This window comes from Canis lupus, chromosome 10, assembly GCF_011100685.1.
Source record: "Canis lupus familiaris isolate Mischka breed German Shepherd chromosome 10, alternate assembly UU_Cfam_GSD_1.0, whole genome shotgun sequence".
In the NCBI taxonomy this organism is placed as follows: Eukaryota; Metazoa; Chordata; class Mammalia; order Carnivora; family Canidae; genus Canis; species Canis lupus.
In genome coordinates this window covers 620743-644230 of record NC_049231.1, presented here as the reverse complement: position 1 = coordinate 644230, position 23488 = coordinate 620743, and the positions used below count along the sequence as shown (strand labels likewise).

At 49.7% G+C, this 23488-nt stretch overlaps 1 protein-coding gene across 8 annotated transcripts; it reads right to left on the bottom strand.

Moving 5' to 3' along the window:
- Window positions 1–35: 35 nt before the first annotated feature.
- On the bottom strand, window positions 36–22405 carry DGKA (diacylglycerol kinase alpha). Of its 8 annotated transcripts, none has more exons than XM_038549608.1 (25): window positions 22387–22405; window positions 22159–22277; window positions 16431–16575; window positions 15943–16016; window positions 15479–15611; window positions 15153–15227; window positions 14649–14698; window positions 14211–14285; window positions 13906–14025; window positions 13681–13795; window positions 12284–12372; window positions 12036–12155; window positions 11741–11839; window positions 11450–11533; window positions 11160–11233; window positions 10925–10999; window positions 10432–10517; window positions 10251–10340; window positions 2508–2668; window positions 2198–2262; window positions 1867–1957; window positions 1151–1349; window positions 929–1049; window positions 672–732; window positions 36–398 (listed from the first exon to the last, which is right to left on the bottom strand). In XM_038549608.1, exons 3-25 carry the CDS (start codon window positions 16492–16494, stop codon window positions 315–317), a joined length of 2205 nt encoding a protein of 734 aa, XP_038405536.1. In that variant the 5' UTR covers window positions 16495–16575; window positions 22159–22277; window positions 22387–22405; the 3' UTR covers window positions 36–314. The 8 variants fall into 8 exon arrangements, with proteins under 8 accessions (XP_038405536.1, XP_038405535.1, XP_038405534.1 ...); XM_038549607.1 differs by lacking the exons at window positions 22159–22277; window positions 22387–22405 and adding exons at window positions 17579–17626; window positions 21392–21470; XM_038549606.1 differs by lacking the exon at window positions 22387–22405 and having other exon boundaries at window positions 22159–22343.
- Between the last annotated feature and the right edge of the window lie 1083 nt (window positions 22406–23488).

The window sequence follows — 23488 nt, the reverse complement described above, 5'->3', positions numbered from 1 at the left end:
GAGAATCTATGTCATTTAAGGAAGTGTACATTTACTTAACAGATACCCCAGTGAGGGGAAAAAGTTATTTTATTCAGATGAGGCACTTTCAATGTATGTGTTAGTGGCATGTGGGTGTGTGTGCGCACGTGCACGCGTGCACACACATGTGCATGGAGAATAGTGGAGGTGGTACAGGATAATAAATACTGTGAGGGTGAAGGAACACTCCCCTGAGCTGGCAGGAGGTGTGGCAGCAATGTACAGAGCCTAGGAGGAGAGTCCAGGGATGATGAGGTGGGTTCAAGGCTGGCTTGGAGGCTGAAGTGTCCCCCTCAGCATAAGAAGCCAAAGAAATTGGAGGAGCGAGGGGGTGGGCCCACAAGCATGGGCATCTGGTTCTTGTGGGTGATCTTGATCTGGAAGGGAAGGGGGCATGTTCAGAGGCAGGACCTGGACCCTTGAGGCTGGAGCAATAGAGATTTGGGGAAAAATCTGTGGCGTTCGGGTGAGTTGCCAGGGTCCTAGAGAGGCCATGTCAGGAAGGCCAGGGGCTAAGAAATCATGATTTGGGAGGAATGGTGCACAGGGGAATTTTAGACATTGAGATGAAGTAAAGTAGCTGTGGAGTGGAGGCTTAGGATCCATGAAGCCTGAGGGTTCAGTTTTGGGCAGGCACAGGCGATACTCACTGTACAGGGCGACTGCATCCAGGGTTCTCCATCAATTTGCATGGGGAGGGTTTTTGTGGTGCTGTGGGAGGCCAGAGCAGATTGGTGGAGATTTCTTTACCAACTGAATACCAAAACTCTGTTTCTTAGCTTGGTTTTGAGAGCCTTTGTTACTGAGGAAGATCTCCTAGTAAAGCTCCTCCCTACCATCCCCATGACCCTTCTGCTCTCCTGGTCCTACTCCTTTTCTCAGAGCCCCTGGCCAGAGTTTTCCTTACTGGAAGGTGATTTCAGAGCACTTGGCCAGCCGACGTCCAGCATTCTTGAGCTTGGTATATATCTGGCCCATCTCAATTGCACCCTCCAGCCCAACTACTTCCAGCCGTTTGTCAGTCAGGTCTGGGGGTGGGAAATAAGATATGTTTTGCAGGAGCAGGGTGCCTCCAAAGGGAGCCACACCTTCCCCTCATCCTGCCCACTCAGCTCCCAAGGCCACTCACCTGGTACACAGGTTTTCAGGATGTCTGGGTCAGTGATGACTTTAGCTGCAGGGCCTAAGGCCTGGTTGATCCCATGGATATCTCCATGAGGTTTCTTGGTATCACCCCAGAGGTTGGAACCACCATGCATGCTAGGGATGTTCAGCACCGCAATGCCTTCTAGGGACAGGTTGCTCAGATCCAGTGGTTTCCCACAGATCTGAGAAGAGGAGAGCACAAATCCTCACCTACTGGCATAATTGTGGATGCAACCCCTCCATCCAGCAGATGATGCCCTCTAGGGACAGGTTGCTCAGATCCAGTGGTTTCCCACAGATCTGAGAAGAGGAGAGCACAAATCCTCACCTACTGGCATAATTGTGGATGCAACCCCTGCATCCAGCAGATGATGCCTTCTAGGGACAGGTTGCTCAGATCCAGTGGTTTCCCACAGATCTGAGAAGAGGAGAGCACAAATCCTCACCTACTGGCATAATTGTGGATGCAACCCCTGCATCCAGCAGATGACAGACTGGGAAGGCCAGGAGTTGGGGATTTGCAAAGGATGAAGGGAAATAGGGACCAGTGTATTGAGAACTCGGGAAATTGGAATTGGAGAGGTGGGAGGTCAAAGTATAGGTTCAAGAATAGGGGACGTTCCTGAGGGCACCTGTGGAGGAAGAAACTAAGGTATAAGAAACTAAAAAGCATGTACGGTTGGGTCTCATCACACCCACCTCAACTGTCAAAGACTCCTCCAGTTTTTTGCATGTTGAGAAGATAGATTCAGAAGTGGCGAATTCGAAGTACCAGAGCTTGTTCTTCATTCTGTGTAAGCCCCATGTAAGACCCAAAGAGACAGGGGACAAGTTATACAGTGCTGGCAGAGAAGAACTAAGTGACAGGGAAGGACATTGGCCTCCTACTCAGGTCCTTTAAGGAAGAGGATGGCTTTGGTTGAGGGAGGGGCTTCTTAGAGGTGCCACAGCCTAAGTGCTCTGAGTCAAACTTGGCCACAATCTGGTCCCTGCCACTGAGTGTGTCCACACCCACCCCCCTTTACCTCACCTGCTGTTGAACTTCTCAGGATATTTCTCTCGCATGATATGGAATCGGTGAGCAATAGAGGCATCCTGGGGAATTCAGGGCACTAAGATCAGAGGACTGCCTCCTTCTCAGCGTGGAATACTCTTTAACTCCCCCATTTGGCAACAATGTGTCCCATGTTCTTTTCTTGAAACTCACTCCACTGTATCCCACTCCCCATTTCTCTGTGTCACAGCTCCTTTAATCTCTCTCTTTTCTTCCTAACCAGCTCTAGCTTCTCCCTGGTTGACCCGTACTTCCTCCCTAGCCCTCACACACCCACTTCACTGACCACACCGATGGAAAAGTAGTTATTGATGATTTGAAAGGGGACTGGGTCACTCTTTTCTTCAGTTTGTTGAGGTATCACCTCCACGGACCATCGATCCATATGTACCACCTTACTCATCTCTAAATCCTTGAGGATCTTCCCCAAATTCTGTCCCTCATATCCTAAGGATGGGGAAGAAGACAGGTTAGAACTAAGCCATGGATCTCAAAGGGCCCTCTTCTCCTGGCCCCACAAATTTCCAGAGATCCTCTGCCCTGCTTCTGAAGACCTTTCTAGCCCTAGCCGGTGAAAGGGCAGGGTGCTTGGTCATAGCTCCCATGGACCAATCTCTCTCTCTTTTTTTATTGTTATTTATTTTTAAAGATTTATTTATTTATTCATTCATTCATTCATTCATGGAAGACACAGAGAGAGACACACAGAGACACAGGCAGAGGGAGAAGTAGGCTCCCCACAGGGACTCAATCCCAGGACCTCGGGATCATGACCTGAACCAAAGGCAGATGCTCAACCACTGAGCGACCCAGGCTTCCTCTCTCTTTCTTTAAATGTAAGCTCTGCGCCCACTGTGGGGCTCAAACTCAGGATCCTGAGACCAAGAGTGGCAGGCTCTACTGATTGAGTCAGCCAGGTGCCCTCCTATGGACCAATCTTAAGGTCAGTCCCTGCTGACCCTTTTCTCCACACTGTCTTAGCGAAAGTTTCCAATGTGTGTAGACATCTAACAATAACACCAAAGTCCATCTGAAAGATTAGAGGAAACAGCCAGGAAAATGCAAAGTGCGGAAAAAGATGAGTGAGGACTAAGGATTCCCTCTCTCCCACACACTTCCTTTCCCTATTCTACTAGAGAGAACACAGTATGAAGCAGTGGTGTCAAAACTGTGATACTGGCACAGTGAATAGAATAAAAAGTTCAGTAGTAAAGAATAGAGTGCCCACAAATAGCCTCAAGTATTTTTGGGAATTTAGTATATGATGGCATTTCAAAGACATGGGAAAAAGACAGATTACTCAATAAAGGGTGCTTTATGTAGAAGTCATTCCTTATACCAAAATAAATTCAAGATGGGTCGCAGAATTTAAATGTAAGAAAGTGCAATAGAATTTGTACTAGCAGAAAACATGAGTGAGTACACGTTTTTTTAAATCTTTGTGTGGAAAAGGCCTTTCTAGAGCATAATACAAAACTGGGAGCCAAAAAAGGAGAAGACTGATAAATACAATTGTATTAAAAATTAAAACTTCCTGGGGCACCTGGGTGCCTCAGTCAGTTGAGTGTCCAACACTTGGTTTTGTTTGTTTGTTTTTTAAAAAACTTTATTTGATAGAGAGCACAAGCAGGGGGAGTGGAAGAGGAAGAAGCAGGCTCCTCGCTGAGCAGGGAGTCCAATGTGGGGCTGGATTTCAGGACACTGGGATCATGACCTGAGCCCGAAGGCAGACACTTAGCCAACTGAGCCACCCAGGAGCCCCATGATGCTTGGTTTTGGCTAGGGTCATGATCTCAGGGTTGTAAAGTCGAGCCCCACATCAGGCTCCATGCTCAGTGGGGAGTCTGCTTGGGATTCTCTCTCTCTCTTTCTCTCCTGTTGCCCATCCCCTTGCTCTTTCTCTCTCAAATAAATAAATCAATCTTTAAAATTTAAAACTTCTGTATGGTTAAATAAATAAACATACACCTTAAAAAATACAAACTAGGAAAAAATATCTGCAGCACATATAACAGACTAACTTCCTCAACATTTAAAAAATGCTTATAAATTACTAAATCTAAAAAAATCAATAAAAAATGGGTAAATAACACAAATAAGCCGATCATAGAAGAAGAAATGCAAATGACCAATATGCAGATAAAGATGCTCAGTACTGGAACGCCTGGGTTGCTCTGTAGGTTAAGCATCTGCCTTAGGCTCAGGTCATGATCCCAGGTCCGGGATGGAGCACCTCACTGGCGGGCTCCCTGCTCAGTGGGGAGTCTGCTTCTCCCTCTCCCTCTGGCCCTCCCCCTGCTTGTGCTCTCTCTCTCTCAAATAAATAAAATCTTTAAAAAAGAAAAAGATGAGGATCCCTGGGTGGCTCAGCGGTTTGGCGCCTGCCTTCAGCCCAGGGCGTGAGCCTGGAGTCCTGGGATCCAGTCCCACATCAGGCTCCCTGCATGGAGCTTGCTTCTCCCTCTGCCTATGTCTCTGCCTCTCTCTGTCTCTCTGTCTCTCATGAATAAATAAATAAAAATATTTAAAAAAGAAAAAGATGCTTAGTATTACTAACAATTAAAAGAATTGTAAATTAAAACAATTAGTTACCTTTTTGTTGCCTATTATATTGACAAAGTATAGAGTGATTGAGAAAACCAAGTGTTGATGAGATTATGAATAAACCAGCACTTTCATGTACTGTTAGTTGGAGCATAATTTGGTATTTCACTTTTGGAAGACAATTTGGCAATTTTTATCACAATATTATCAAATTTTATCAAAACAAATATTTTGATACAGCAATTCCACTTTAAGGAATTTCTCTTATAGACACAGACACACATGTGAACAGAGATGTGTGTACAAGGATGTTTGCTGAGGTACACTCTAAAACAACAAAAAACTGGAAACAATCTAAATGCCTGTCAACAGGGAAAGTGTTATATAAATTATGACAAATCTATGCCAAGAAATTATATATAGCTATTGCATACAGAATGTAATCTCTATGTACTAACATGGAGAGATCTCCAAGACATATTATTCAATGAAAAAAGACGTCCTAGAACAATTTTTGTAGTATGTTCCTATTTACGTTTGTTAAAAGTTATGTGTGTGTGTGTGTATAAAAACAGGAAAATGAATGCAAATAAGACACAGTGGTTATCTCTGGGGAGGGGTGTGGAATGCGGTGGGGCATAGGAGGAGACCTATATGTGAACACTTACACGTTTTACTTTGTAAAGTTTTTTACAGTGAACAGGTACTGATACATTATTCGTGTAACTTTTATTTATTTTTTATTTGTGTAACTTTTAAAAAGGAAATAACTAGTTAAATAGAAAATATTCATACTCTTTGAACCAGCAATTCTATAAATATCTCCTAGAGAAATTCTCACATCTGTGTGAGTGCGGAAATAAACGTGCAAGGTGTTTCACTGCAACACAGTTTGTAATAAAAAACTGACCACTACCCAAATGTCTACCAATAGGGCACTAGTTAAGTAAATTATGGCATATTCACACAATGGAATGCTACTAAGTAATAAACAAAAAGAGTGAGGTAAATCTGACTACATCAAAAAATAATGATAACCAAAATGAACTGTTTAGTTAACATAAAGAAAAGCATCAATAGTGATCTCATTGTTTAGGAACATATTAGTATGTGCCTAGAAAGAAAATATGGAGGAATAGATTCCAAAACTTTTTGGAATAGATTACAGGGAAACTTTTTGGCATGTATATTTGAAATGTTTGAATATTTTTTACCACAAGCATGTTTTATTTTTGTAATCAGGAAAAAAAATGATTAAAAAAAGAAGTCTCCACTTCCTCACATTCCACTAATGGTTCAACCCACTGTAATTTGCCTTTCACCATGCCACCCTGCTGAAACTCTTCTGGCAAAGATGGCCAATAATTCCTGCCAAAACCAACAGTATATCTTTAGTCTCATTTTAACTCATGAAACTCCTCATTTGGCCTCTAAAATACTATTCTCTAAGATACAGAGAACCCTCTCTGACTGTTCCTTCTTGGTGTCTGTGGGAGGCAAATTATTGCCCTTCAAAGATGTCTGCAGTCCTTTTTTTCCCCCTTAGGATTTATTTATTTGAGAGAGACAGCACTTGAGCATGAGTGGGGCAGGGGAGGGGCGGAGGGAGAGGGAAAACAGACTCCCTGCTGAGCTGGAAGCTGGACCTGAGATCTTCCCATCTAGAGATCATGACCTGAGCCAAAAACTTGAGTTGGACGCTCAACCAACTGAGCCACCCATCTTTTTTTCTTAAGATTTTATTCTTAAGAAATTGTTACATTTGACGTGGGGCTAAAAACTACAACCTCAATATCCAGAGTTGTATGCTCTACGGACTGAGCCAGCCAGGCGCCCCAAAGATGTCCACATTCTTATCTCCAGAGTCTGTGAATATGTTGCCTTATATGGCAAAGGGACTTTGCTAATGTGATTAAATTAAGGATTCTTCTTTTTTTTTTTAAAGTAAGCTCTACACCCAACATGGGGCTTGAACTCATGACTTGGAGATCAAGAGTCACGTTCTCTACTGACTGAGCCAACCAGCTGCCCCTAAATTAAGGATTTTTTAAATGAGGAGATTATCCTGGATTATCTGGGCAGGCCCAGTATAATCACAGGAATCCTTATAAGTGAAAGAGAAAGGCAAGAAATAAGTCATGGAAGGCGATGTGACAGTGGTTGGAGTGGTAACCAGCAATGGCTGGTTGGAAGTGGAACCATGAGACCAGGAATGCAGGCAGCTTCTAGAAACTGGAAAAGGCAAAGCAAAGAATTCTCTCCTAGAGCCTCTAGAAAAAGGCTGCTAACACCTTGATTCTAGTGCAGTGAGACCTATTTTGGACTTCTGACCTCCAGAACTGTAAGATGATAAATTTGTGTTGTTTTGGGCAACCCAGGTGGCTCAGCAGTTTAGCGCCGCCTTCAGCCCAGGGTGTGGTTCTGGAGACCGGGGATCCAGTCCCGCATCAGGCTTACATGGAATGGAGCCTGCTTCTCCCTCTCCCTTTGCCTGTGTCTGTGCCTCTCTCTCTCTGCGTCTCTCATGAATAAATAAATAAAATCTTTTAAAAAAATTGTGTTGTTTTAAGCCACTATTTATGGTGATTCGTTATAGTAACAGTAGTACGTGAACAAAGACTTTTTTATTTATTACTTTTAAAAAGATTTTATTTATTTATTTGACAGAGAGAGAGCACAAGGAGGGGAAGCAGCAGGCAGAGGGAGAGGGAGAAGGCTCCGCTAAGCAAGGAGCCTGACTCAAGGCTCAATCCCAGGACCCCAGGATCATGACCCGAGCTGAAGGCAGACGCTTAACCAACTCAACCACCCAGGCACCCCCAAGACTTCTTTAATAATGGATTTTCCTCTGCTCAACTGTTAAATAGGGTGTTTTACTAGGATGTTGCATCCTTTCCCTGGGTAAGCATCTACTCTCAGGATGTCAATTACTTCCTAGGAGCAGATGACTCTCAAACATGTATCTTTCTTTTATTTTTTTATTTTTTTAAAAGATTTTATTTATTTATTCATGAGAGACACAGAGAGAGAGAAAGAGGCAGAGACACAGGCAGAGGGAGAAGCAGTCTCCATGCAGGGAACCCGACCCGACATGGGACTTGATCCCGGGTGTCCAGGATCACACCCTAGGCTGCAGGCGGCGCTAAACCGCTGCGCCACCAGGGCTGCCCAACATGTATCTTTCTAATACCTATTTGTCACTATTCAGTACACATTTCCATCTGGGTGCTCCACTGACACCTCAACTTAGTATGTCCAAAATGGAATTCATCTTCCTTAAACTGGTCCTCGTCCTATATTCTCTATCTTTTTTTCTTAAAGATTTATTTATTTATTTATTTATTTATTTATTTATTTATTTATTTATTTATGATAGGCACAGAGAGAGAGAGAGAGAGAGAGAGGCAGAGACACAGGCAGAGAGAGAAGCAGGCTCCACGCCAGAAGCCCAACACGGAACTCGATCCCGGGACTCCAGGATCACGCTCTGGGCCAAAGGCAGGCACTAAACCGCTGAGCCACCCAGGAATCCCCCTATATTCTCTATCTTAAATGGCATCCCAAATGCTCACCCCACAAAATAGAAAATGTCCCACACTTGTCTTTACCTCCTCCTCCACAACTCGTTAGTTACCAAGTATTGTGGTTTCTACCTCATAAACTGCACTGCTGTTGCCTTTGTGTTTGTGTTCAGCATGTTTTGACCAGACTATTCCAATACAGGTAGTTTCTTATCCTGTCTCCTTCCTCCAATCCATCCTACACAGAGCTCCCACTGTGGTACTCCTTTCATCTCTTCTTCAAATCTTATGATTTTTTTTCCAATATCAACACAAATTTTCATTAGTGTTGTATTTATATCATTATTTTGTGATTTATGTTGAATTGGCAGAAACTGCTATGAGAATATCATTTGCAGAACATGCAGTGAACACCCAAAATACATGATTTCAAAGTGTCTAATATTTGAAGTAAACACAAAGTTAGATGTTGAAGATTTAAAAACTGACCGGGGGCACCTGGGTGACTCAGTCAGTTAAGCGTCCAACTCTTGATTTTGGCTTAGGCCATAATCTCAAGGTCTTGTACCCACAAAGGGCTCTGTGCTCATCAGGGAGCCTGCTTCTCTCCCTCTCTCTCTTCCTCTCCCTCTGTCCCTCCCCCTGCTCACATATGCCCACTCACACACTTTCTCTCAAATAAAGAAATCTAAAAACAAAAACAAACAAACAAACAAACAAAAAAAACTAGCAAAAAAAAATTGGTCAGATATGTATATATGTAATATTTAGATTAAAATATGCAGATATGTTTATATCCAAGAATAATATCTTATACAACAATTTGTATTATATATAGAGAATATAACTTATATATACATCTCCCTATTTTTCTCATTGAGTTACATTTTTCATGAGTTCAAGAGTTCCCTATGCTTCCAGATTTGCACATTCAAATGCCTCGGTGGCTGGAAAGGTGAAGTGAATGAGTGAATAGCAGGGAGCTGAGAAGATAGTGGTAAACTGAAGAATATATGACCCACTTCTTAGAAATAAGCAAGGTTTAAAAAACTTTAAACACTGCAAGGCAAACAATGCAAAACAATACAAATAATTTCTGTGGGCTGTCCGCTTTCAATCTCTGGCAGGATAAAGTCAAAAAGTCCTCAGCACGGCATTCACGATCTGGCCCTGGTATGACTCAGTCCTTCCTCTCCCCCTTCCCCACCTTGCACTGCATGTGCCAGTCATAATGAAGGACACACACTTTCCCTCATGCATGTACTACTAGGCTTTTGGTGGCTCCTCTGGCCTCACACAACTTCTTCTACCTAGAATGCCTGTCACTCTCCTAGCAGACCTGTATTCCATAACTTCTGCAAGATCTCAGGGCTGGACTCTGAGTCCAACAGCCTCAAATGAAGACACCTCAAACTCAACCTGTCCCACCCTGACCTCTTTATTTACCAATACCAACCCCTGAACTCTTTCTGTTTGAAGGGAGACTAGAAAGTCTAGAAATCAGAGTTTATTTAAGAGACTGTTGCAATTGACTTGGGAAGAAATGATTATGAATGAAATGGTGACCCCTGATTGATTGGCTGAGTGATTGAATGAATCATGGCCAAGCTCCCTGCCAGCTGTATCACTTAACATCTGGCTTAGTTCTTGTACAACCTTTCTTATTCCCACACTGTCCTCCATATTCCTTGATTCTCTGAGCTCTCTGCATTGGTTGGGGAGAAATAGAAGGATGTTTTTAGGTATATGGGGAAGAGGACTGTCACCTTTGACCCTTCTAGGTTCAGACTGTGGTCCTTGATTCTTTCAAAGCTTTCTTCCTTGGGGACAATCCACTTTGGTAATCACCCATCTGTGCCTCCCTTCTTCCCCAATCCTCTTTCCATAACAATGCCTTTCTATGTGCCTTTCCCTTTCTACCCAACTCCCCCTATCTCCCAGAAAAATAATTTCTAACCACTTACCTCCTCCCCATCTCAGGCAACGAGCCAGATCATTTCCAGTGCCCAGGGGCAACACAGCAACGGGAGGCACAACAGGCAAGTTGGCTTTGTCTAAGGAGGCAGGTCAGGAGATGGATGGAGGGAGTCAGCTCTAGAAGGCCAATCCCCCAGTGCCCTTCCTAGAGCCTCTCCCCGTACTGACCTATGGTCTCTAGAATCCAGCCTACTGTGCCATCTCCACCACACACCAAAATCCGGCAACCAGGAACATCCCTAAAGAATCTGAGCCTGAGAGAAAAGGAGAGAGAGAAGATGAGGAAGGACTATAGGATTGAGTCTACCAACTCTGGGACAGGCACATGACTTCTTATCTCTCATTCCTTATGACCCCCTATCCCTCTGTCAAAAGACTTGTTTCTGTTCAGATCAGAGAAAAAAAAATACAATGGGGAAAGTTATAGCCACTCCTGAGTAGTTAGGGAGAAACTGGTATCCTCATGTTTTGAGATCAGAACAAAGATGAACCAGAAGACTCAGGGGTAGGGGCTACCCAGTGACACTCTCGTAAAAGCAGCATTCTGAATTCTGCTTTCCTGGGGTCCCCTAGCCCTGCCCTCCCAACAGGTACTCTTCTCTGCCCTCCCCTAACATACACAGGCAGACTCATACAGATACAGCCCCTAACCTATACTCACCCTGGCTCAGGACCATCCTTTAGGAGGTTGAATACCTGTCGAGGATTTAGTAGATACTGGAATTTCCAAAGCACCCTGTATGAGGGAAAGAGGAAAGTTTATGGTAGGGGATGGAGAGTCTGTATTCCACCCTCTTGATGTCCTCCTCAAGGTATGTCCCCTCCATACACACAGATTCCCAACCTCTATTATTCCTTTTTCTCCATCTTAGAAGACCCAGTGTATCTCTTCTCACCTCTCCCCCTGCTTCCCGCCACTCTTAGGGTTGACGAAGACCAGAAGTGGGTGGGTATTAGGTACAGGATCAATCTGCATTTGGGAAAAAACAAGGGTAAGCAAAACAGGATTTTGTCAGAGTTGAGATGGGCCTTGGAGACAGTGGCAGAAGGCTGGCCTTCCCTCAAGATGCCTTCCCCCTCCCTACCACAGTGGGGCTTTCAGAGAACAAGCGCCATTCCCCATGTTTCCCACTTCATCCCCACCTATGAGGGCTCCAACCAAGAAAAACCCACCCCCTACATGTACCCGCAGAGCCTCAAAGGTGCTCAAATTTAAGTCATCCAAGGTCTTCTGGCTTGTTTTGCTAATTTTACGCTCCTGTCCAGAGGCCTAGAAAGGGAGGAAGGCAAAGGCAAGGAAAACTGGATTATATATGAATCCCTGAACAGATGAGCGTCTGACTTGAATCCTAAAAGTATAGGCTCTCTGCTATAAATGGCATGGGGTGTGTGTGTGTGCACGCGCGCGCGCGTGTGTGTGCATGTTTCAATCAGGCACTCCTCCTGTCCCCTCCTAGCCACTGCCCAAGGGTCTCACCAGGACACTGGGATAAATGGAAGATGGAGGCAGGATGTGATCCCGGAGCAGCCCACAGTCACACTCATGACCCATGGCTTGCAGGCAGTCATCATGAATCTGAAAGACAAGATGGGCACGCAGACATCATGGAGGGAACCCCATCACCTCTCGAGTTGAGGGTCTACTACTGGAAAGAGAGCCCTTGGGAGCAAGGGCAACTGTGGCTCTGAGGGAGATGCAGTCAGGGAGAGCAGGGCAGAGAGCAGTTTAAGGGAGGGGCCCCACCGCGGCTGGAGGAGAGCTCCCAACTGACCTCTAGGTGGCACCACACACAATGCAGTCCAACTAGACTGTGGTAAATGCGGATCTTCTTCTGACACCGGTCACAACGGCCAGACACACAGCCTCCTCTCACCCACACATGTGACTGGATCTTGGGGAGAAAGGCAGCCAATGTCTGAGAGGGTCTGGGCAGGGACTAGGGGAATGCTGAGGACAGCAACAGGCCAAGGGCTAGGGCCAGGTTGCGGGTGGTATTGGGGTGGGCATGGGATCACTCACACCAATGTCCTTCCGAGACTTGGCATAGGTGCTGACTTCACAAGGCAAAGCCTTCATGGCACACTGGTCATGAACGACGTACTTACAGACTGTGCGAGAAGGAAGAGGATCAGAGCCTTAGTTGCAGCCCTTCCCTCTATTTCCTTCTCACCTGAGTAGAAGATGGGATCATTCACTGAAACAAGACCTCCAAGCCCTTGCTGCGAGAGTGTGGTAGAAAATTAAATTTTGAGGTGGGGGCTCACTTCTAAGACCTGTGCCCTTTGGGGATCCCTGGGTGGTGCAGCGGTTTGGCGCCTGCCTTTGGCCCAGGGCGCGATCCTGGAGACCCGGGATCGAATCCCACATCAGGCTCCGGGTGCATGGAGCCTGCTTCTCCCTCTGCCTGTGTCTCTGCCTCTCTCTCTCTCTCTCTCTCTCTCTCTGCGACTATCATAAATAAATAAAAATTAAAAAAAAAAAAAAAGACCTGTGCCCTTTGGTCACTCTTCCCCATAAAAGAGCAATTGCTACCACATGCCGACGCCCACTCCTGCTATATGCCAGGAGCTCAGTTGGTAGATGTAAAGGAGGCCTAATAATTTTAAAAATTATTATTTACTTTTAAAATTATTTAAAATCAGCAGCTAATTTTTATTGCAGACTTAATAGCAGGTACATGCACCATGTGAAGTACTCGTCTCACATCCTATTTAATGCTCACAATGACCTCATTTTTAGTTGAGAAAACCTCATTTTAAATTGAGGCTTAGGGGGCAGCTCCGGTGGTGCAGCAGTTTAGTGCCGCCTGCAGCCCAGGACATGATCCTGGAGACCTGGGATCAAGTCCCATGTCGGGCTCCCTGCGTGGGGCCTGCTTCTCCCTCTGCCTGTGTCTCTGCCTCTCTGTGTCTTTCATGAATAAATAAAATCCTTAAAAAAATAATAAATTGAGGCTTAAAGACGTTACGTGGCTATGTTGTACACCTGAAACTCATGTAACATCATGTGTCAACTATACTTCAAGAACTAAAGAAAGTAAAAAAAAAAAAAAAAAAAAAAAAGAACTAAAGAAAGTGAGGGTGCCTGGCTGGCTGGCTCAGTCGGTTGAGCACCTGCCTTCAGTTCAGGTCATGATCCCAGATCCTGGAATCGAGTCCCACATCAGGCTTCACACTCATTGGGGAGTGGGGAGTCCGCTTCTCCCTCTTTCCCCGCTCATTGCCATTCTCTCTCTCAAATAAATAAATACAAATCTTTGGGGGAAAAAAAGGAAGAGAAAGTTGCATGGCTCTCCCACGTAACTAGTCAATGCAGAGCCCAGGGTTCAAACCCAGATCTCTCTTAAGGTCAGAGCACCACCCCTGCAGATAGCTGGCCTGCCCCTCTGCCCCCAACTCTGGGGCCCCCTCACTCACGGTTGCAGCTCAGCCCCTGTTTGCCAAGCCCAATGCTCGACTCGCACAGGTTGCAGTAGACCGGTCGGGGGAACCTCTTGGGTCTCCACATGTGCTGCCCATTGTCCTTCAGAGTCTGGGAGGACACAGCAGATGCTAGGGAGGGTCAAGCCCTTAGAGTGCCCGCCTCTGGCCGACACAACCCAAGGCAGCTCTTACTGATCTTCACAAGCCTCTCCTACTTACCATCTCCAGACCCAGCAGCACTAGCAGTGGCACGGTGGTGGCCCCAGCCCGGAGCCACTCAGCGAGGGAGACAGAGCCGCTGCCGTCATAGTCAATTTCTTTCATCATCTCCTGAAGAATCTGAGCAGGGAATGAATGGACGGGACTTTTAGTATGAGTGGCCCCTCAGATCTGACACCTCTGCCCCCTAGCGACTTCCAGCCCAGGCCAAGGAAACCAGGCTGCCTGTCAGAGGTGGGGCTGGGTAGATTCAGGACTCACCCCGAGAGGGCACAGGGAGGGGCAGGAGGGAAAAACTGCCTTACCGGCCTCAGTTCAGACACATCCCAATCCAGGTACTCAGCCACTCGCATCATCTGTATGATAATTCTGTCCACTTCCTGGGGGCCAAGAGGTAAGAGCCACAGCCACATCCCACCTCACTACCACCATACAAACTCTTCTCTAGAAATCAGGGTTCCTGGGGTCCACCCCAAGAGCCACCTCTCATTCTCAGGTGTTTCTGCCAAGTAAATGAGTGTCTCTGTGCGTTGGTATGTTTGCAAGGCAGCCTCCGATTCATGTCTCTAGCCTCCTCCTTTAGGAGGCAAGAGCTGGGGACCCACTCCCAAATGTAGTCCTGGAGGACTTGACTTTTCCCTCTAGCTTCCTCTGTTTCTTAAAATCCTGGAAGAGTTGGGACAGGGGGGCACAGACAAATGGACACATACTCCCTTGGCCGGCATACAGGTCCCCCAACTCACTGAGCTGTCCAGGATCCCATTTCTGTCCGTGTCGTACAGCTTGAAGGTGACTGTGGGGTGTTTTAGGGGGGCCAGGGTCAGTTTGTGAGGGATACCCCAAAATTTCATAACAGAATACAGAGGGAAAAAAAGGATGGAAGAGATCTTTTAGATGAAGAGTCCAGAGCCTGATGCTGGGACTGAGAAGGGAGACAAAAGGGGCAGTGAAACAGGCCTGGATTACACCCTTGGTGAATATAATAGGGGAGACAACCCCACAACCTCAGAAGAACCCAGGCCACCCACATGAAAATGTACAGGATGTGGGACCTAGGGTGACCAAGGTGAATGGCATTAGGCATAAAGAGTCTAGGGGAACGGAGGAAATGGGCCCATTCTCTGGCCCCACCTTTGTCTGGCCCTGTCAGCCTTTAGGAAGCCTGAAAAAAGGAGGGAAGGAAGGCTGGGAGATACCCCTCTCCCATCTCCTTTCTTCCCCTCTCCCAGTCCAGGATGGCCACTCACATTCTAACTTGTCTTCTGGGCGGCCACCCTCCAAAAGGGAAAAGTAGCAGGAGACGTCACTGAGACACACCACATCTGCTTACAGAAAGGACAGCAGATCTGAGGTTGGGGCTCTCTCCATCCTGCCTGGCTCCTCTCTTTTTCTCAGTCCCAACTCTTTCCTTTAACTGTCCTCCCTCCAGCTCCAAGACCAGCATTGCCATCCTCCATCTCTCTTCCTCAGCTCTGTCCCCAACCCGTGACTCAACTCAACTCTCACCCCCAAAACCCATACTACTTTGACTTTTCTTCCGGAAGTCCAGCCAGTCCCACCTACTTGACCGTACCACGTATCACAGTGTCTTCTAAGCAGTGACCCGTCTTGAAGGATTGAAACAATGCCAGGCTTAGGTGATTGGGGATGTTATCTGCTTCCAGGTAGATTTTCAAAAATTGCTGGAATCCCTCGTACCCAATGGCCTATGATGAGAGCAAGCATTACCCTAGGGAGTAGGCAGGACGGGAGCGGGGACTGAGGAACTAGAAGTAGGACTGAGACAGTGAGTGCAGAGCGAAGAAGCACCCAAGGCGGACCCAAGAAACTGTGGTTTCTTCTTAAGGCTGAGTCTTCACTTATAATCTCTTGCTTTGTTCTATAGCAACAGCTGTGGTAACAATGGACGCTGGGGTATCCAGAGGGAGGACAGAAAAGGGGGGCCCAGAATCATCCCTGGGAGTTGGGAATCCCAGTGGAGCAGCGAACAAAGATGAGAGGAGTTGGTCAGGGAGAGGTTGCCCAGAGACCACTCACATCTCCTTGGAGATATTCTGACATTTCGCCCTCCTCGAAGAGCTTCAGGACATCGCTGACCTTTCTGGTGGAGTCTAGGGTGTGAAGAGGGCGCAAGAGCGTTAGTCTGGTTTGGCTCTCCCTGCCCTCCGCCAGAGTCGGCTCAGACACCCGACAGGAAGGCAGATTGGAGTGAGCCGAGGAAAGAAATTCCAAGAAGAAACCCAGAAATGCAAAGAGAAACCCCCGAGAACGACGCTTCAGATGCTGCAGAGTGGTGCCTCTGCTTAAGTGTCGTGTCTGAGACCTGGGGCAGGCAGTGGAGGTTCCGAGAAGGTGGGCGGCAGCTGCCACTGCGCCCAGGCCCCATGTCCCTCTGGCCTCTTCCCCAGCGCGGCCTCCCTCAGGAGCGGACTGGCTGAAGGCCACGGGGAAGTCAGGGGAGGGCGTGAGGAGCAGGGGGCTGTGCGCTGGTTTCTGCAGAACTTCAGGACGAGAGGAAGACTCACATTCCATGTACTTCTGCAGCTGGGCGAAATCACTGGGGCTTATCAGGCCCCTGTCGTTGGCCATCTTTCTCCCTTTCCTCAGGAGGACCACAAAGGCAGCTCGGCAGTACTTGTCGCGCCTGCGCTTAGGCTTCCAAGGGGCGCCCTGGGAGGAGATGAGAAGGGTGTGTGGTGCAGGGGCCGCTGGCGGCGCTTTCCTTCCGTCTCCTCCGTCGAGCCTCCACTCCTGCTCCCTTCTTCCCTCCTCTGAGTCCCTCCCAGGTCTCTTCCTTTCCCCCTGCACCCCTTCCCTAGGTCTGTCCCTCCCTAACCCAGTCTGTCCTCTGTCTCTGCTTCTCTGAGAAGCAGATAACGTCCCCTTCTCTGACAGATGTGTGGCTCTGTCCCCTCCATTTCTGGATCCTTCTCCAGCCCCCTGGTTTCTCCCCCAGCCTGTCTTGATTCATCCCCGGCCCCCCGCGGTCCACCGGTCTCTTCGTGTCTCTGTGGGGGTGTCCCTGGCCCGCTCCCGCTCTGCTCCGCAGTCGGGGCCTCCCGAGAGCTCTCTCCCATCCCGGATCCCACGGCCCGGGCCTGCGGGCGGTTCGCACGGTGTCGCCGGCGCGCCTCCCCGGCCACGATCCCATCCTGCGTGGCCCTGGCCCGGCCCCCCCCGCCGCGCCCCGCCGCCGCCACCCGAGCCCCCCACGGCCCTCAACGACCCCAGGCGCCTCCGGCCCCGCCCGCCCGCGCCCCTCCGAGCTCCAGGCGCGCGACCCCGGAGGCCGCGGTGGGGGGGCGAGCGAGCTGCGGGGAGCTGCCCGGGGTCCGGGGGCGGGGGGCAGCACCGGGGGCGGGGGCGGGGGGCAGCACCAGGTCCGGGGGCGGGGGGCAGCACGGGGGGCGGGGGCCAGCACGGGGCCCGGGGGCCGGGGACAGCACCGGGGGCGGGGGCGGGGGGCAGCACTGGGTCCGGGGGCGGGGGGCAGCACGGGGGGCGGGGGCCAGCACCGGGTCCGGGGGCGGGGGCAGCACGGGGCCCGGGGGCGGGGGGCAGCGCCGGGGGCGGGGGGCAGCCCAGGACCCCGCGGCAGCGGCGGCAGCGCGGCGAGTCTCGCTTAGCAGACCGCGCAGCAGCGCTAGGAGCCCGCAAAACCACAGCTGCTCACATCTGGCTCGCTTGCTCAGCTCTGATACCGCTGGGGGACCGGGCACATCTGTAAAATGGGAGGAATGATGCCCAAGTGCCACAGCTGTGAGGGCTGAGTCCAATAACGTATGCCAAGTGCCCGCGCCCACGGGCGACTGGCAGGTGCTGTACTGAAGCAGAACCACCGATCTTACGAGGTAAGGAATTCCTGGCAGAGCCGTTCTTCTCATGAGGACACGGGAGTTCTCAGAGGGTGGGACCTCCCGAGGCAGGTGCTAAGTGGAGGAGTCAAAGCTGTACCCCAAGAACCTTGGGACGGGCCCTGCCGGTCTCGTCGCCCCCCCGTTCCACTCCCCCCCGCCCCGCCTTCTCGTCCCGCTGCCCTCCTTGCCGCCCCCCAGGCCGAGCTCTTCCCCGCTCAGGGCCCAGACACCCGCTATTCTCTCCGCCTGGAACGCTCCTGCCCGCTCTCGGCGGAGCTGACCACTTGCTCAGCTGAAACGTCAGCTCCCTCAGGACACCTTCCCTGGGGTGCCCGAGGGGCTCCGTTGGTTATAGGCATCTGCCTTTCTTTTTTCTCTCTCTCTTTCCTTCTTTTCCCCTTCATTTTAAAGATTTTATTTATTCATGAGAGAGAGGCAGAGGGAGAAGCAGGCTCCCCGCGGGGATCCCAGGACCTCGGGATCACGCCCTGAGCCGCAAGCAGATGCTCCACAGCTGAGCCCCGGCGGTCCGGACACCTGTCTTTGGCTCAGGTCGTGATCCCCGGGCCTAGGGACTGAGCCCTGTCCCGCGTGGTGCTCCCTACGCAGGGGGAACCTGCTTTTCCCCCTCCCTCTGCCCACCACTCTGCCTTCTTGTGCTCTTTCTCTCTCTCTCTGTCAAGTAAATAAAAATAAGATCTTTTTTTTTTTTTTTAAAAAAGGGACCTTCCCTGACCTTTCCCTCCTAAAGTAATCCCTGTCTCTTGCGTAGCACCTTCCTTCATTTCCTTCACAGAACTTATCAGGAGTGGAAATCACCTTGTTAATTTATTTGCTTTGTTTACTGTTTGTCTTCTCCCACCAAAATGTAAGTTCCACAAGGGCAGGCACTTCTCAGTATTGGTCACCACCATATCCCCACGACCTAGAACAGTGCTCAGCATGTTGTGGGCACTCCGTATTGCTTGTACAAATCCTTGTGCAAAGTTAGGGAGCCATATGTTGGAAAATATTAGTCCAAATACGGTTAAATGGGATGCTGGAGTAGCCATCCTGACAGGGAAATATGAAATAATTTGGAACACATAGAGGAGGTGCTAAGTAGATTTTTGTTAAAAGAATGAATTTTGCAAAAAGCACTTATTGTGGCACTCCATCTGGGGCTTCTGCTGCCCCTTTCCCACTCACTTAGCATTTTTTTGGGTAAGGCTCAAGGAGGCAGTTAGGGCCTACAGGAATTTCCTTTCTGATGGTGCAAGAATCATCTTTGCACCAAGGGGACCTTGGGACATCTCTGCTGTCCACGTCTGTGTAGTATACCATTCCTGCTCTGGGGGCTCTCTGGGAACACTAAGAGGGGGATCCTGAGACACCGATTATTCTGGAGAAAGGACTCCACCTCTCTGGCTCTTTTCAATGATTATAATCCAACTTCTACTGATCTAATGAATACATAATAGTCTTAGGGCTAATTGGGCCCGTATGGCTTAATTAGCCTCTGATTACCCCTGGGGATTCTTAGCTGGCTCCAAGTTTCTAGGAAATGAAATCTGAGAGAGAAAGTGACAAAGAGAGAGCAAAGGAAGGATAATGAACATGAGAGAGGACGCACCTCTCTTTTCATAATGACCCTTCCGGGGATCCCTGGGTGGCTCAGCGGTTTGGCACCTGCCTTAGGCCCAGGGCGTGATCCTGGAGTCCCGGGATGGAATCCCACATCGGGCTCCCTGCATGGAGCCTGCTTCTCCCTCTGCCTATGTCTCTCCCTCTCTCTCTCTGTCTCTCATGAATAAATAAATAAAATATTAAAAAAAATAATGACCCTTCCTAGTCCCCCAGATCTTACGTGTGATTTATAGTAGAGGTTAAGAGAATGGACTTTTGAATGAGACAGGCATGGATTAGGCTCTTGGGTGGGTTATTTCATCTTCCTGAACCTGTTTCCTCATCGGTAAAATGGGTTCTTAGAGAAATCAGTCACACCATGGAGATTACGTAAGGTAACATGTGCGGTATACTTAGCAAAAGGTATGACACAGAGGAAGAACTCATAAATGTTAGCTGTTATTATCATTGTTGTCAGACAAAGATGGTACATAGAGAAACACATCTGGAGATTAGGAAAAATGATGTCTTTGACCCAGGAAGGCATCAATTCTAGGGACTCCCAGCATCAGTGAAGTCCAGTTGTACACTTCCCCCCTGTGTGTCATCTCAGGCGCAGACATGTAGTATCAGGATATTGCACTTTGCCTTCGGAAGGGTGAGGAGGTGGCTAGATACTAGACTGCTAGGGTCCAAGGACACCTCTGGGCTGGAACCTGGATATAAAGGCTCCTGGTATCTTTTCAGTTGTCCTCTCGACTTCTTTCACGCACTGAAAGTTTCTCACCTTTCACCCTGTTGCTGAAAGGCAATAAACTATAGGATCCTGCACTCTAACGAACTGGAACAAGCCCAATTTTGTCCTCCCTCCATCCCAGCCCTGAGGCTATAACCTGGGCTAGTCCAGGCGAATTCCAGGGTTGGGAGGGTGGGGTCTGCTGCCTGCCAGCAATGTGTGACTCACACTTCTTTTCCCTCCCCTGGCTTCCCTGTCCGCCCCTACCAATTTGAGGTGAGAAAGTAAGAAGTTGAGTTCGAGGCAGAGAATCCTAGAACATCCTCAGAGCTGGGAAGTACCGACTCTCACACTGTACAGAGGAGGAAACTGAGGCCCAGAGAGCCACAATCTCAGGGTCACATCCTGACTCTAGACATCCTGTCCTTAGTCTATCCCATTAAATCGTAGTGCCTCTGTTTTCTAGATCTGACTTTAAACAGTAAATACTAAAATTGCTGGTCACCGAGAGATAAATACGATTTCCAAGGCCAGTGCAAACATTTAAAGTTTCCTTTTTCACTTCAACATCCATCAGTCCCATTTCAAGTCTTATAAATTCACCATTATTCAAGAATCAGCTATGCCCCCAGAACATTCAGGCTGACCCCGCAAGAAACCCAAGAGGCCAGCCCATGCTGGATTACCTGGACTGCTGAATCCCTTGGCCACACCAGGGCCTGCGTCCTGCTTCTCTTGCCCAGGACTGAGGGAGGATCTATTCCTTCTTGCTCATCCCTGCTACTAGGCAGGGCCCCCGGAGAGGGAATCATTTTCCTTGAAATCTCAAAATTCGCTAAGCCTCCACAAACACTGCAGGTGGTTCGTGTTGCCCGGCTCCGGGGTGGCGTGTGTGTCGGTGTGTGTAGCACAGGGGGAAGTTACGGGGTTGGCAGGGTTGGGGATGTGGGTTCTTACGTTCTGAGGCCGGGGAGATGCCCAGTAAAATGCACGTTTCATCCGCAGGAGAGCCCATTTCCTCCATTTAAAGGTGAAAAGTGGGGTTCAGCCCCAGGTAGTTTCAGAAACTTCCCGGTGACAGGTGTGGGAAGGATGGGGAGGGGGCAGTTGGGGGCCAGGAGGCCAAGCGAGAGCCCTTCTGCCCCCGAGCGGCGCTGTGGAGGCTCCAGCACCGACTTCGCTTCGACTCGGGTCGCGAGGAGCCCGGGCTCCCCCTCCCTCCGCGCGGGCGGGCCGCCCCCCCCCCCCGGCCCCTGCCCCCCCTCCCCCGCGCCCGCGGGGTCTCTACCTTGCTGCGGAGGGCGCGGCGGGAGCCGGGGCGCGGCGCTGGAGCCCAGGCCCGGCCGGGCAGGCGCGGTCGCCGCGAGGCCGCCCGGAGCCTGACGACACAGCTGCCCGCCCCCGGCCCGCCCGCCCGCCCGCCGCGCCCCCAGCCCGCCCCAGCCCGCCCCAGCCCGCGCCCCAGCCCCCGCCGCCCGCCGCCCGCCGCGCCCCAGCCCGCCCCAGCCCGCCCCAGCCCGCGCCCCAGCCCCCGCCGCCCGCCGCCCGCCGCCCGCCCGGGCCCCCCAGACCCCCGGGCTCCCGTCTGCGCTTCCCATCTTCCGCGGGGACAGCCCGCCGCCCCCGGCCTCGCCCCTCGCCCCTCGCCCGGCTCCCGGGGGCGCAGACGGCGGGGTCCGGCCCTCTGCTAACGGCTGCCGCCGCCGACTTCCCCTCCCGACCCCTTACCGTGCACCATCGACCGAATTCGTCCTCCGAACATCGCACAGCAAAGCCTAGGGTCCCAGAGTCCACACCCTGGGATACGAAGGCCCCCCTCCTCCCGCGGGCTCCGCACTGCTTCGCACCATTTGAGACCCCCTTTGCCTTTAGCTTTCTCACCTCCCTAAAACCCAAACCCCAGACTCTCAGGCTTGTTTTGCCCAATGTAAGTTTACCTCCTTCTCTCAAGACTCAGGGCCTTCCCTTAATTCTGGGTTTGGTGGTTCAGGTGCAGAGAGCACTGGGTCTGTGTCCACTCTTTCTCCATGCCCTGACACCCCCCCCCCACTTTACCTGCTGGCCTTCGGAGGTCCTTGGCCAAAAGTAGGGGTGAAAGAAGATCTTTTCAGTTCCTCCTGTCTGGAATCTGTTCAGAAGTTAAGGCTCTTGGGGCGGCATGGATGATGGTGAGGCTGGTAGTGAGTGCAAGGGAGATAGAGGCCTAGGACTTACTGGTAGGAACTGGGGACCCAGGCATCCTGCTCCCTGGCCCCGCCCCAACCCAGGCTAACCCCCTCCTACCCCTCATTGAAGTAGGGTACAGTAACAAGGGCTTGAGTTCCTGGAATCTTCCCTCTTACACCTGGTGATTGAAGAGAGGGGGTTGGGGGAGCTCTGACTGGAAGGGTATACAGTGTGGCGTGTGTCTGTTGTGTATATACATACACACACACATAATATATACATACTTTTGGTGGGGGTTGGAGAGAAGGAATGAATACATGAGGCCCTCTAGTGGAAACGGAGGGATCTAAGCAGTTCTTGATTGTTTCCATATAGGCTTGTTGGAAAAACTCCTCCATTTTTTTTTTTTTTTTATTTTTTTTAATGATAGTCACAGAGAGAGAGAGAGAGGCAGAGACACAGGCAGAGGGAGAAGCAGGCTCCATGCACCGGGAGCCCGATGTGGGACTCGATCCCGGGTCTCCAGGATCGCGCCCCGGGCCAAAGGCAGGCGCCAAACCGCTGCGCCACCCAGGGATCCCAAAACTCCTCCATTTTTATGGGAAATGTAGCTGCTGAGTAATAGGGTTTGGGAGTACTGTTGCACCTGAGCTGGAGATCTGAGGGAGGCAGGGGTTGGGGAAGGTCTGTCACTCTGCTCCTGTCTCCCAGTCTTCAAAAGACAAGGGCCCTGCTACTCCCCATCCTTTATCTCCCCTTCCTTTAAAAAAAAAATTTTTTTTTTTGAAGTAACAGCCATACCCAGCATGGGGTTTGAACTCACAGCACTGAGATGGAGTTGCATGCTCTACCCACTGACCCAGTCAGAACCCCCATCTCCCCTTCCTATATGATCTCTTTAGTCATAAGGAATCAGAAGCACTTTTGAAGGCCCATTATGCATCAGGTCCTGTGTTTAGTTCTGTAGGACACCAAAGATATAGCCTAGCTTAAGAATTGTATCAAAGAGTGGCTTGGTGTGTGTGTGCATGTGTGTGTGTGTGTGTGTGTGTGTAAAGCTTCCCTACTCCAAGCCATCCTAAACATATAAGAAAGAACAAATTCCCTACAGTCTTCCAGTTTTCTGCCCCTGGACCTCTGATCTAGAAATCTGGGAATCATATAAGCCTAAAGGCACTCAGCTTTGCTTGCAAATAACACTAGCAGTGATACCCCCCTA

Coding starts and splice junctions, on each gene's coding strand:
- DGKA (XM_038549603.1), bottom strand. CDS start 20,915: ATGATTCCCTCTCCGGGGGCCCTGCCTAGTAGCAGGGATGAGCAAGAA. Junction 11,234..11,449: donor GCACCTTTGAGGCTCTGCGG/GTACATGTAGGG, acceptor TCCCAAATGCAG/ATTGATCCTGTACCTAATAC. Junction 2,669..10,250: donor TTGCCTGAGATGGGGAGGAG/GTAAGTGGTTAG, acceptor CCCCATCCTTAG/GATATGAGGGACAGAATTTG.